The sequence below is a fragment of the Electrona antarctica genome (assembly GCF_951216825.1).
Source record: "Electrona antarctica genome assembly, chromosome: 23".
Classification (NCBI taxonomy): domain Eukaryota; kingdom Metazoa; phylum Chordata; class Actinopteri; order Myctophiformes; family Myctophidae; genus Electrona; species Electrona antarctica.
This window is the reverse complement of record NC_136804.1, coordinates 13,429,754-13,444,782: the sequence shown is the minus strand read 5'-3', so window position 1 is coordinate 13,444,782 and position 15,029 is coordinate 13,429,754. Positions and strand designations below refer to the sequence as shown.

General features: G+C 46.4%; 1 protein-coding gene across 1 annotated transcript in view; it reads left to right on the top strand.

The window, feature by feature from the left end:
* col7a1l (collagen type VII alpha 1-like) overlaps positions 1–15,029 on the top strand; it is a 136,251-nt gene that overhangs the window by 16,240 nt on the left and 104,982 nt on the right. Inside the window, exons 8-21 of the mRNA XM_079494216.1 lie at positions 716–845; positions 1,249–1,365; positions 2,275–2,430; positions 3,953–4,069; positions 4,592–4,738; positions 5,000–5,119; positions 6,464–6,622; positions 7,918–8,034; positions 8,579–8,728; positions 9,927–10,064; positions 10,656–10,802; positions 10,967–11,086; positions 13,870–14,016; positions 14,611–14,808. Coding sequence (XP_079350342.1) covers positions 716–845; positions 1,249–1,365; positions 2,275–2,430; positions 3,953–4,069; positions 4,592–4,738; positions 5,000–5,119; positions 6,464–6,622; positions 7,918–8,034; positions 8,579–8,728; positions 9,927–10,064; positions 10,656–10,802; positions 10,967–11,086; positions 13,870–14,016; positions 14,611–14,808 — 1,963 coding nt within the window. The remainder of the gene's footprint in view (positions 1–715; positions 846–1,248; positions 1,366–2,274; positions 2,431–3,952; positions 4,070–4,591; positions 4,739–4,999; positions 5,120–6,463; positions 6,623–7,917; positions 8,035–8,578; positions 8,729–9,926; positions 10,065–10,655; positions 10,803–10,966; positions 11,087–13,869; positions 14,017–14,610; positions 14,809–15,029) is intronic.

Here is a 15,029-nt window from a genome sequence, read left to right as displayed (position 1 = left end):
GGCTAATTATAATAGTCATTGGACATCTGTGCGCAAAGCCTGCATGTACATGTACATTTTGTCTTTGTATGTACAAAAAAAACCATATTAAAATAAGTATTCATTGCTATAGTGTGTTCAGTGTTTGTTCAGTAACAGGAGTCTGCATGTCTCTGCAGCTTTTTATTAAACAGAATTTTCAGGTCGGGATACCAATTTTATCCAATCAGGATAGAGAACACAGTCAGGATACAGATTAACTACTCCATAGCCGTCCGGCTCCCAAAGTATCAGCACCCAAAGTTTGGTGTGTGTGGACACGGGCCATAAATGAAATCCTTTATATATTTGCAGCGTTCTCTCTGTCTAACAGTAGCCATGCGCACTGTATTTGTCTGGCAGTGGCCTAGGCTGTGCGCAATTTGATTAATTCATTCCAAAGCTTGGGGGGCTGTAACCAAGGCGACGGCTGTAACCATGTCACCGATGGAATCTCCGGTGTTTGCATGAAGACGCTAATAAGCAGCGTGCAATTTGGAAAAGTGAAGAACGGGCTGCAGTTGCAGTTGGGTGCATATGCTAGGCCACTGAGGAGACAGACAGATTTGGTGGTTTGTAGAATTATTGTGTGTGTGTGTGTGTGTGTGTGTGTGTGTGTGTGTGTGTGTGTGTGTGTGTGTGTGTGTGTGTGCGTGTGTGTGTGCGTGTGCGTGTGTGTGCGTCACGTGCGTGCCAGATTGACCTGAAGGGGGACGTCTCCACTACCATGGTCACAGACCTGGATCCTAAAACCCACTATACTCTCACGCTCTACGCCATCTACCCTGATCTGGTAGGAGACTCTGCTGCTGTCAGCGTCCACACGCGTGAGTCACACACACACACACACACACACACACACACACACACACACACACACACACACACACACACACACACACACACACACACACACACACACACACACACACACACAGTCACACAGACACACAGACACACACACACACACACACACACACACACACCCCTTTGTACTTTTTGCAAACTGTTAATAAACTATTCAATCACATAATTCATTCTATTTATATGCCCATTACCATTACCAGTCATTTGTGGACCAAATGGACCTGATTTTGGTGACAAAGTATGACTCAGGCTTATTAGAGTCAGCCATTGTGTCGAGCCCGCTGGACATTTCTCCTGGAATGTCTCCTGCCACCTCGGGTATATTTGATTTCCACTGATGTCGAACGTCTCTGCGTCCTTTAGTTCCTGTTCCTGTGGTCTCCAACTTCCGGGTCATCGATGAGGGTCTGTACTCTCTGCGGATGGGCTGGACCGCTCCTCTGGGAAAGATCAACGCTTTCAACATCTTCATTCCTAGATGTATGTTTGTACCCCTTTAAACCTAGGGCTCTTCAACGTTTTTCAGACCAAGGACTGTGTACCTCTTAGCTGAGAGAGAGAGAGAGGAGAGAGAGAGAGAGGAGAGAGAGAGGAGAGAGAGAGGAGAGAGAGAGAGAGAGAGAGAGAGAGAGAGAGAGAGAGAGAGAGAGAGAGAGAGAGAGAGAGAGAGAGAGAGAGAGAGAGAGAGAGAGAGAGAGAGAGAGAGAGAGAGAGAGAGAGAGAGAGAGAGAGAGAGAGAGAGAGAGAGAGATGAAACAGGGACACCCCTGCCCCACTACATACTGTACATACAGTTATGTTGCAGATTAAACTTTTTCATATATTTCATAGCTTCGTAGATCTGTTTGGCAGCTCTGTCATCAGTTTTGTGTAAATTTACGTTTGTTTTGTCGACTTACTTTTTATATGTTGGATTCACATTATTGTATATTTTCAGACATATAACAAACTTAACCCTCAATACTTAAACTTGACCTTTCACTCTGTACTTGGTCTGCTCTTTTTCCTCTTCTACACCATACCTCTTTGACAGATATAGCTGATCTGTTCTTGTAGATCTGCTATTTTTGGCTAATGTCCCCCTCAGAATAAGTACGCTAGGGTTCAAGTAGTTAATGCAAAAACACAAATAAAAAACAGACGTGATGTGGTCTCTAGAGCGGGCTGTGTCACACACAGTGTGATCCGAATGCGAACGGAAATAAAAGCCAGAGTCCCGAGGCCACACACAGTGTGATCCGAATGCGAACGGATATAAAAGCCAGAGTCCTGAGGCCACACACAGTAATAAAAGCCAGAGTCCCGAGGCCACACACAGTGTGTTGTTGAAATGTTACAGTAGCGTTTATTCATGACTCCTGATGAGTCATGTTTGCGTGCATTTCTCAGCCAACAGGCCTGGATTCGCGTACGAACAGCTGCTTCCCGGCGACGTCTCCTCCCACGTGATCGACAGTCTGGAAGAAGACAGAAAATACACGGTCACCATCTACGCCGTCTACCCCCAGGGGCCGAGCGATCCCGTTTCTGTCGTGGGCAAAACATGTGAGTTCTGTTGTCAAGGCAGGGTTCGCAAACCTTTCAGGACGCGACCCACCTTCGTCTTCAATGTTTGTGTTACGCAACTCAAAATTGTCCATGGCATTTAATGGTAAATGGTAAATGGTGCATTTATATAGCGCCTTTATCCAAGGCGCTTTACATAGATTGTGCATTACATTCACCCATTCACACACACATTCATACACCGATTGCGGCACATCGCACAGCACATCGGGAGCAATTTGGGGTTCAGTGTCTTGCCCAAGGACACTTCGACATGTAGACAGGAGGAGCTGGGATTCGAACCACCGACCCATGGATCGTTGGACGACCTGCTCTACCTCCTGAGCCACAGCCGATTTGTGTTAGGACAATGTTTGTGTTTGTACACACTCTAAAAGCTGGACATAGGAAGGGCTATCGCTCTCAATAAAAATAGTCTACTACTTAAGGGGCTAATGATATATTTTGGTTAAAACAATACATTATAGAGTGTTTGTTCATTAACAGGGCTCTGTCTCACAACAGAAAATATATGTTCAGGTAGGCAACATTCAGGAGAGAGTACCCATTTATCAACTTCATTGTTCCAGTTCCAATTTTGTCTGCTCATTTGTGATAACTTGCTCTAACATAGCCTACTCAAACATCTATATTTAGATATTGAGGCTGCAGTATTATGCCACACGTTGTCCACAAGGTGTCAGTGTAGTCTCTGTAAATGGACTGACTGTGGTCCTCTTTCAGAGATGCATCATTGTCTCCACCAGGCCAAAGGCCTTCCAAAACTTGCAGGATTGGTCGGTTTCGAACAAAATGCCACAAATCATGAACACAGCGTGACATTTCCGTGAAATTATGCATGCACATTCCTAATAGGTCGAGGACAAAATTCCATTTAAAAAAAAAAAATCAGCCTCATAACAGGCCAATTCCTGTTTTTACCTATAGCTACACCGATCTGTGTACAACTTTGTATGCGCACTCCCTAGAGGCCAAGGAAAAACCTTTGCCCTGCATTTTTCGCATCTGCCTGAGCCACCATGAGGCCGATTTTTGCAAAACACATTTCTTTACATCACTCGTACACGTACACATTTGATCCATCCATCACACAAATCGGTATAGCCTGCCCTACACTATCACAAACACTCAATGTTTCTCTTTATTATTATCGTAAAGTAATTGATCAGACACGCGGTCAGTGTTACTGTAGCTAACTAAGAGTACATTTACTCGTACTTTAGTATCTGTACTTTATTTCTGAGATTTGTTTCAGATCGAGTATCACTCACAGTATATTTCAAAGACAATTGCAGGCCCACAAAACACCCCAAAGAGTGGAGAGACAAACTTACAGAACCACATTATGAACGACCACTCAAAGCCCTACTGCATTTCAACAACAACCACAGCCAGTGTCCTCAAACTGCATCCACAGCCACTGTTCAAAGACCTGATGAATGCTGTGTGTTATGTCGTGCGTGTGTGTGTGTGTGCGTGCGTGCCTATGCGTGCTCCACAGTGAAGCTGATACCTGTGCAGCAGCTCCTGGTCCAGAATGCCACCACAGACACCCTCCAGGCCCGCTGGGCACCGGTGAAAGGTGCCACGGGGTACCGGCTCACCTGGGCCGCCCCAGGTAACACTCTACTGGGGTTCTAACCACGTAAACACAGTCCTTAGTACCAGTGGGGGAAAAAGTACTCACATGTTAGAAATACTTTGTAAAAGTACATAATTCACTTGAGTAAAAGTACTTGAGTAAAAGTACAAAAGTGTTTGCATCAAAATGTACTTAAAGTACCATAAAGTAGAAAGTACTCATTGTGCAGAATGGCCAAGCCAGGCTGGCGATAAGGGGTATTAAGTACTGGGTTTACGTGGTTAAAGACTGGCTTTTTGGGACATTCTATTTTGAAGTTTTACTCTGAAAGGCTGTGTTGTTTCTGATATTGATAAATTCTTCCAAATGTTATGTTAAGTATTCGGAGGCACCCCTGGACTTGTGGCACCCACTTTGAGAGCCACCGCTTCTCAAACAACTTGTTCTCGTCAACGACCCCAAAATGTATATATTTGGCCGCGGACCCCCATCCCAACAAATAATTGTGCCAGGGACCGTAGCACAATAAACGTGCCCTGTCTTGCATCCAATCCACAGATGGCCACATAGAGAACATCAACCTGGGGAACAACTACAACTTCTACATGGTCCAGGGTCTCCGACAAGCGTCTCAATACACCGTCACCATCAACCCCATCTTCGTGGACGTGGAGGGGCCGGTCACCACCGTCATCGCCAGCACATGTGAGTGAGTGAGTGAGTGAGTGAGTGAGTAAGTGAGTGAGTGAGTGAGTGAGTGAGTGAGTGAGTGAGTGAGTGAATGCTGAAGGTGTCTCACCTTTTTCAATCATTCCACTTTATTTCTCTTGTTATTCTCTCTTCTCTCTCTCTCTCTCTCTCTCTCTCTCTCTCTCTACCTCCCCCCTCTCCCTCCCCCCACTGCCCCACCCTCTCTCTCTCTCTGTCTCTCTCTCTCCCCCCCCCCCCCCCCCCCCCCCCCCTCAGTGGAGAGCAGTTCGGTCCAGATCCTCAAGGCGTCCTCGGTGAGCACCAACAGTGCGGTCATCTCGTGGAACAGTGTGCCAGGAGCCACTGGGTACAGACTGGCATGGGGACCCACTCCAGGTGACGCCACCGCGTCCGTCATGCCATCTGTCTCTGTCTCCCTCTCTCTCACCTAGGATCACTCAATCTCTCTCTGTCTCTCTCTCTCTCTCTCTCCCACACACGCACACACACAGTATTATAATGGGAAGCAGTGTTAATTTCGTCCACTAAAAAACTATGATGAACATTTTTTCCTTAGACTACCTTTTTTCATTAACAAAAACTAAGCTATGGTGATTAAAACGACGACTACATATACTTATACTGACAATGACGCAGTGTGCACATCGAAAACAGCAGAAAACAATGTGTGATATGTCGTCTTTAATTTTCCTGAGCCGAGTATTTTATAGGTCTCAATCGTTGAGAAATAGTGTTTGTTCATAAGATGAGCAGCAGGCTCTCATAGATTCACCGAACTTCCGGTGTGAGTCTGCCACAAGTGCAACGAATCTTCCGGCTGGAATTGCTGGATAAAGAAAATGACGTCTGTGTCTTTTCCTTATAAATAAGGTTCCTTGTACACTACCAGGAAGTTAATTGTGTTCTTCTGGTGTCCATAGATCAGAAAAGGTAGACGCCTCCTTCGGCTCTGGGTCGTGCGTTTCTCGAGAGGACGCAAGCTTTTCCAAGATTCCCTTGCAAAGCATAGTGGAAGCCTTTGGGGAAGCTTACCAAGCTTCCATGTGCATCACAGAAGGGGACATTCTTTAGGCCAATTTCAATAAAGCTCCTGGATTGAATTGATTGAGGTGCCGGAAAAGACGGGCTGTGATTGGCCAGTAGTCACTTGAGTGGCAGCGACACTGCATGCTTTCCACACTTCTGCTTGACGTCCTCCTTACGCTGGACACACATGGCTCTAATGAACTGCAGCGGCCAATGAGGCATCTATTTTTTTTAAATATCTATGCTGGTGTCTCTCTCGCCTAGTAATTGGCTCTATTCACAGCAGCCATATTGGGCAATAATTGGGCCTCTTCCTTACGTCCTTCACCTTTAGGTGTTACCAATACTAATTAAGACAATGTTCAATTTAGTGTAGCACAGTGGTTCTCAAACGTTTTCATTTCAAGGACCCCCCTAACTCTGAGAGTTCCATTTGGAACCCCCTCAAGGAACCATGAGGCCCACTGGTGGTGTAGCAGAGTGTTTCCACTGAGCTTTTGACCAGAGCCTTCATTAGTATCACTGGTAACATGTGAAGGAAGCAAGGAAGAGGATTTCTTTCCAGTGTGTCTGCTGTCTGTGCATAGAGCCTATTTATTCTAGCTTTGTCCTCAGGGAACACCGCTCTCAGTTGCGTTTCTTTGAGAACCATGGCGTTTATACAACGATAACGTTTCCCTGCGTCATTCCCAGAGTTTGTTGGTCGAGACCGTCCCAGACAGCTGGCTCTGAACGGCAGCACCACGTCGTACCAGATGAAGAGCCTGGCCCACGACACCGAGTACGTTCTGTCTCTCTACGTTCTGTTTGGACCGGCGGTCGGACCTGGGATCCCAGCTACCTTCCGCACATGTGAGTATAGACCCCTTATCAGACAACGTCACCATGAGAACCAGTATGTGCACACAGGCCGCTCAATGGAAAATGTGGTAAAGTTCGTGCCCATCTGCACAGAGGTTGTGGGTTTGAACATCCCACTTTGCCTATAGGGCCCATTCGGATCTTAACACGGCTCTTGTTGTGTGGGGGGAGTAGGACGAAGGCTCTCCTGGTGGGGGCTCCTCACTAGCAGGTGATTCAGTAGCTAGGATACGACAGCAGTGACTACACAGCAATATGTGTTGGGAGGAATCAATTTGAATAATGACTAAAGTGGGCAGAAATAGGGGTAAAAAAAATGATTGGCTACTAAAAAAAGTAATAAAAGAAAGGAAAGGTGATCATTCCATCAAACTTTCAGATGCTGTTTTCCTCCCAGTGTGGAGGAAGAATGCTCTCTGTCATTAGACCGGAGGGAGTACTCTATGATCACACCACCAGAGCCTGCTCTTGCTCTCGCAGCTGCAGACAAAAAGCAACCCTAGAATCCTTATTCTGAGGAGAACTTTATCCAAAAGTAGCAGATCTACAAGCTCACAACGACTCACACTGCGAGGCGTTGTGATCGTGTACATTGGCTAATCTTTCTCCAAGGTTTGGTGTAGAGGGGGAAAAAAGAGCAGACCAAGTAGGTCAGGTTTACTAAATATTGAGGGATAAGTGGTTAAATGTAGAAATGTCTCCCTCCCTCTCCCTGTCTCCCTCTCCCTGTCTCCCTCTCCCTGTCTCCCTCCCCCTGTTTCTCTCTCCCTGTCTCCCTCTCCCTGTCTCCCTCCCCCTGTTTCTCTCTCCCTGTCTCCCTCTCCCTGTCTCCCTCTCCCTGTCTCCCTCTCCCTGTCTCCCTCTCCCTGTCTCCCTCCCCCTGTCTCTCTCTCCCTGTCTCCCTCTCCCTGTCTCCCTCTCCCTGTTTCCCTCTCCCTGTCTCCCTCTCTCCCTGTCTCTCTCTCCCTGTCTCCCTCTCCCTGTCTCTCTCTCCCTGTCTCCCTCTCCCTGTCTCCCTCCCCTGTCTCTCTCTCCCTGTCTCCCTCTCCCTGTCTCCCTCTCCCTGTCTCCCTCTCCCTGTCTCCCTCTCCCTGTCTCTCTCTCCCTGTCTCTCTCTTCCTGTCTCCCTCTCCCTGTCTCTCTCTCCCTGTCTCTCTCTCCCTGTCTCCCTCTCCCTGTCTCTCTCTCCCTGTCTCCCTCTCTCCCTCTCCCTGTCTCCCTCTCTCCCTGTCTCCTTCACCCTGTCTCTCTCTCCCTGTCTCCCTGTCTCATGCATGTGTGGACAGCTCCTCTGGGCTACGTGTCCAACTTCAAGGTGTCCTCCTACACCAGCAGTTCCATCCATGTGGACTGGAGTCCCGTCGTTGGAGCCACCGAGTACAAACTGTCTTGGAGCCTGAAGGGTAAACTATTTAACCCTGTATTATGTGAGCGTTGCTTCTCCCATGGCTCACCTACATGCAGATTTGGTCAAAAGTTTGTATTAATTTTGTGTCCAATAAACACATTTATGAGACCTCAGCTTAACTTGCTTTAATGATGCGTTCACACTGGTATAGGTACTGTAGCTACAAAGTACTGTACTGTACTGTACTGTACTGTACTGTACTGTACTGTACTGTACTGTACTGTACTGTACTGTACAAGCCCTTCTCCCTGGCCTGTGTGTGTCTGTGCAATAGTGACACTTGGTGGTGAACAAACGCTATTTTCGTGCTCGGACAGACCCAGGGACAGACCCAGGGACACACATAGCTGTCTATAGGAGTGGTTGCACCACTCAAAAATGGCTATTCTTGGCTAATGGCTAATATGCCATTCGTACAATTGTTGACCTAATGTTGATGTCCTGTGTGTGTGTGTGTGTCTGTGTGTGTGTGTGTGTGTGTGTGGGTGTGTGGGTGTGTGTGTGTGTGTGTGTGTGCGTGCGTGCGTGCGTGCTGATAGATGGCCGCAGCCCCCAGACCCTCTACCTGGACCGTAGCACTTTGTTCCATCGCATCGAGGGTCTGAGCCCAGAGTCCAGCTACACGGTCAGCATCCACGCCGTGTATGGCAACACGGAGGGGCCAGAGATCTCCCTGTCTCAGCTCACAGGTATAGACGCCTTAACAGACGATGTCACACTGATAAGAAACAGCATACGCGTGCATAAAGGCAGCAGAAGAACACCACCTCTCATAAGATGCAATGGAAAAGTTCTAACTGCACTCACGTGTAAAAAATGCCCCATCAAACTTTCAGATGCTGTTTTTATCCCAGTGTGGAGGAAGAATGATTAGGATTTTTATTGTGATCTCTCGCCCTTGAAATATATAATCCTTGGTTTCTGTTGTGTTTGAACAATAATAGCAATTCAAAACAGTTGTCCTCAAAACCACACCTCCAGTCGCTGTCATAAGAACGGGAGGTGCGCTCATGAACACGGCAGCAGAGCCTATTTGTGCACGGCTGCACGCGCACCTGCAGTCCATAAAGTATAATTTATGCTTCGTCCCGCGATGGTGTCGCGCACGCAGACCTCTACGCTCACAACAGTCGCATCTGCGATGCGATGTGAGCTTGTATATCAGCTGTTCTCTGTGCGCAATACTGTTGGGCTTTGAAGTATAAATGTCTCCTAGGGTGCACCTCACTAGCCAACTCACAAGAGGAGGTTGAATGAACTGAAACCAGTGCTCCCCAAAACAACAGGTTTGGAGATCTGTTGGGAATTGACTACATCAAACAGTCACCCGTAAGCCCAGTCCCAATGTTTGTAAACAATTCATTTGACTATACTACTGAGTGTAGGGCATAGACTACAGTACCCATGATGCATTGGCTGTATGTCACTTCCTGGTTACTACAGTAGTAAACTAGAGGCGCGTTCGGAAAAACCACACCCAAGCGCACTTGCCTATTAGTTTGCATTGCACAGTGCGCTCAGTGTGCTATTTCCGATTGTGCCCTTGTCGACATGACATTCTGCACAATGAGTACTTAAACTTTTGCTACTTTAAGTACAGTTTGAAGCCAATTCTTTTGTACTTTTACTCAAGTAAATATTGAATTATTGACTTTCTTGAGTTTCTATATTGCAGTATTGCTACTTTACATCGTCATACATCATCACATTCCGGCCAATCACTTTTGGCATCCTCAGTTTTCTCTCCTCACTTTTTATCCTCACATTCCGTGCTCAGCCAATCAAATCATCGCTATGGGGTACACACAAACACACAAAGCTGGGCATCGCCCCTCAAAAATGTGAGTACTTTTCCCACCACTGGGTGTGTCTGTGTTTTGGCTCTAGCCGCGGTGTTGGACTCGGAGCTGATCCCGACGGTGAGGGAGGTCAAGGTGGTGGACATAGGGGTCAACTTCTTCACCCTGGCCTGGAAGCAGACCGCCAGGGTGTCTGCCTACAAGCTGTCCTGGAGCCACTTTCTCGGCAAGCGCACGCACACATGCATGCACATACACACGTATGCACACACGTTTGGATGACTATATTGGGAGGATATAGAACATTAATTTTTAGGGCGTTGGTTTTATGAATTTGTCTCTTCTTTGGGGGCATTTTGAACATATTTTTAGCCCAAAACCTTAAACCGTAACCTCTAAACGGAACTCTCCTGTGTATGATGAAAAATATTCGTCGACTACCTTTTTTCACTGACAAAAACTACATAAAAACTAAATAAAAACAGATGAAGACTAGACTAAAATGGACTAGTGGAGAAGAGATCCAGTAGAACAAGTCAAGTAATGGTTGTGTGCAGGATGGTGTCATGCTCCAAAAATAGCAGATCTGCAAGCTCACAACGCGTTGCAGAGCGACACGTTGGGAGCTTTAGATCGTCTATTTTTGTATAAATCAGTATAGGTCAGTATAAATCAGGCATTATGACAGCCCGCCAAGATTTAATTAAAGACTATCACAATGTGCTGTCAAAATCAACACAAGTATAGTAAATACATATACGCACACCTCAATTTCCATGCATGCAGCCACCTTATTTTGTGTCCTCCTTTGCTCTAGGGGGAGAGGAGAAGTCTGAGCTGTTGCCTGCCACCACCACCACCTTCACCATCCGCGGCCTGCAGGAGAGCTCCGCCTATAAGATCCAGGTGTCGACCATGGTGGGCAGCAGGGAGGGGAGTCCGGCCCTGGTCACCGCACGAACATGTGAGCTGGTCAACGCACGCACGCACGCACGCACGCACGCACGCACGCACACACACACACACACACACACACACACACACACACACACACACACACACACACACACACACACACACACACACACACACACACAAAATAAATGATGGATGGTCTGGTCGTTTCAGTGGATCTTCCTAAGGTGAACGGCTTCACGGCCCTCAACTTGACGGACAGCAGCGCCATTCTGAACTGGACCAGGGTGGGCGGAGCTTCTGGCTACATCCTGTCATGGAGACACATCTCAGGTGACCCTCCACCCACCCACCTACCTATCTACCTGTCTGCCTGTCTGCATGTCTGCATGTCTGTCTGTCTGCCTGCCTGCCTGCCTGCCTAGTGAGTGGTGTCGTCTATTTTCCTGTTCTTTACATAATACAGTATTTGACAATTTGGCCAATTTGTTATTGGTATCTCTACCCCCCCCCCCCTCTCTCTCTCTCTGTCTCTCTCCACCTCTCAATGTGAAGTCAATGTGAAGGTTTATCGACCAAACATAAAACCAAATTGTAATTACGAGTGGGTAATTTATCGTCATTCTTTAATTTCTATCTTCTTCAATTAAAAACCCATTTAGGCCTATGGCCGATTCTAAAAACGCCTTCTATATCCTGATCCAAGTTTTCTGAAAACCTTCAAATATTTATTCAAAAATTACAAAATGATGTTGCTATATACTGTACATGATTACGCTTCACAACTCTGTTCTGCACGCGTTGAAGTGAGGGGCGCTCTTATCATCACACATCATCAGCTGTCCATGGTGTTGCACCCTTAGCTTATATAGGAGCAGCAGTCGTACTGTACCCAGACAGCAGAGTGCTACTAAGTAATGTCTAATACAACTGCTGTTCTAAATCCTTTAAACCAGTGGTTCCCAAACTTTTTCATTAAGGACCCCCAAATTGACACTAATTAGCCCGTGGACCCACATTTGAAGAGATATGCCAGGGACCCTCATAAGAGAAGATTTTTACTGCTCTAGCAGTTATTCTCAACCCGTTTAATTTCAAGGACCCCTGGTTTTGACATGCATTAGTCTACGGACCCCCATTTAATGGCATTTCTATCTCTGAGACCACAATTTATATTGTAAAATCAATGTTAATTCAGAGTTACAGACCCATCAGCTCCTATGGACCAGAAGACCCATAAGGGTCCATTTGGTTCCAAACTATCATTTAGCTGGGCACCCCCTGGAACTCCATCAAGGACCCCTGGGGGTCCCCGGACCCCACTTTGGGAACCACGGCTTTAAACCCATTATTTACCTTATACCGACCTTGAAACATACCTTAGTTACGTCAACAATAATAGTGGTCCCTTATTGGCCAAGGGTCTCCACTGACATACCGACAGACAAACCGACAGACATACCGACAGCCGATTTGCTCAGGCACATCTAACTATAAATGCACCAAGTCCCTGTACGTCTGTAATCCACATAACTCGAGAACCTTTCGCCCCACCTACTTCAAATTCGACACACACGTTCCACACCCCCACAGGGAGTGCAGTACCCGGTGTCACGTCGGTCGGACCGGTGGTTGTCCAGAACCGCCACAAAAGGCCTCTGCCCGTGCTCTGGACAGTGTCCATATATGGAGCTGGCCTGTTCTGACTGATCATTCTGACATCTGCATATTTGGGCATGCCTGACAAAGAACTCCATATATGGGCATAAAAGGGACACATGATATTTCCAACTTGCATCGTTACAAGTAGGCCAGTGCCCAACGGTCACCGCTGTAGAGGCTCCAACGCATAATATCTGGGTGGGACATCCATTTCCAACTTGCATCGTTCCAAGTAGGCCATGCAGTGCCCAACATGCACCGCTGTAGAGGCTCCAACGCATAATATCTGGGTGGGGCATCCATTTCCAACTTGCATCGTTCCAAGTAGGCCAGTGCCCAATGGGCACCGCTGTAGAGGCTCCAATGCATAATATCTGGGTGGGACATCCATTTCCAACTTGCATCGTTCCAAGTAGTCCATGCAGTGCCCAACATGCACCGCTGTCGAGGCCCCACGGGCACCGCTCTAGTGACCTAAATTCTCCATTGAGTCCCTCTATCACACTGTCCAGTCTGACTGTATGATAAAACATGATTGACGTTGACATTTTTTTGAATGAATGCACACAACGTGACAGTCCTCCCCTACTGCTGGCCTGGTCTGAATGACCTTTTTCTTTTACAATCCTGCTGTCTATCTCAGCAGGGGAGATTAGATCAAATCTTTTTCTACCTCTTACAAAAGCCCTGGGCCTTTTGTAAAAGCCCCGTGCATGCATGCCACATACGTCAGGGAGACATGAGACGTCAGACGACGGCAGAGCCGCGGAGGTACAGTTTTGGGGGTGACTGGACAAAATGCCGCGTCCTGTGAGCAATCGACATGGACAGGCCACATGACAGCTTAACACCAGTCCACACATACTGTAAGACCTTATTAAATTTGGCACCAATGGAACCCTGTGTTCTTTTTTTTGAATGGAGGAAACTGATGGATGAAATGAACTCAAGTTTATTTAAACATGTTTCTGAACAAAGGCAGGGAAACAAACTGGTGAGTGCAAAATCAAAATACCATAAAACCAAAACTCTACTGTCAGCTGAAAAATGTAAATAACTTCTCTATAGACTAAAACAAAACCTGCTGCTACACTAACAAACAACCAAAAATACAGAGGGTGGCACTCACACCTAACCTAATGTGTTTAACAGAAATGTACTACATATGTACGTGATGAAAATGTACAGGGTACCCCAGCTCTTACCTAGTTTCTCTGATAGAAATAATACTTAACAGAAAGCTGAGACACTTATTGAATCAGGCCTGAATTTTACACAAAATGTGTGTGAATATAGGTGAATGTAATCTCTCAAGACATCATACAGTATGTTACCATGAGGTCTTAGTAAAAATAATAATAAGCAAGAGGCTGCCAACGAGCTGCAAATGCAACAATCAGTACCTCAACACAAAATACTTACTCCCTGTTTTACATCATTATTTTGTTTTTCAGAGTTGGAAACTAAAACGGAGACTCTGGGGCCCGGGTTCAGCTCCTTTAAGATGGTTGACCTTCTGTACGGCAGAACCTACATCTTCACCATCAGACCATTGTACGGAGAGGTGGAGGGACCCATCACCACCCTCTATCAGCGGATACGTAAGACAACTGTCAAACACTGGCTCGGGACCCATTTGTGAGTCACGGACCAATGTTTACGGGTCAAGACGCGAGCAAAAAGAAGAAACAAAACATTTCTTTAGGACAGTGGTCCGGGGACCAAATGGACCCTTATAGATCTTTAACTCGTGAGAGCATAAAATGAAACCAAATGGACCCGTACAGGTCCATTTGGTTTCATTTTACGCTCTCACGAGTGAAATTATTGTTAAACATCTGCATGACTTCATTTACAAGAAGTCTACACCTTTAATCAAAATAAAAAAAGAAGTCTACACAATTAGAGAATGTAGAAGAATTGTTATTTTGATCGTTTGCCAAAAGCATGGAATTGTAGACAAAATCTTATCCAATGACAACAAAATATTCTTTAGTTTTTGGTCTGAGAGGCTAAATCTCATCAGATGGTGGTCCGTGGCTCAAATGCCAAATTAATAATGGGCCTTGAAATGAACAGGGTTGAAAACCACTGCTTCAGGATATCCCTTCGGGGACGATATATATTAGCATTATTATATTTAAAACCGAGTTTCTAAATAGCTGTATGGTGGGGTTTTTGTATGTCTCTTTAAGTGTCAAAGAACCGTCCACTGGTATCGGTCCCGGTCACCCCGGTCACAGCAGCGCCCGACCCGTCTCCCATCGCCCCCACACCACAGACCACCACCAAGACCACCAAGAGGCCACCCAGCAAACCCAAAGTCACTGTCAGCAAAACGCCTGTGGTCACCACCACTGTGAACACAGCCACCTCGTCACCTCCAGGCCCAGGTCAGTGTTGCCAGATTTTTATTTTATTTTTATTTTTTTCGAGAGAGAACAAGCAGTCGCGTATTTGAAAACAAGCCCAAAAGAAACGACCAGTCTTTACCACTTGAGCCCCTATTAATAGCTGACAACGTACGCACACAAGCTTTTAGATCGGCTATTTTCAAAAAGTATCATGAACAAAATTGTTAACGTTCTGAATGTTTTTTCCCCTCTAGTCTACA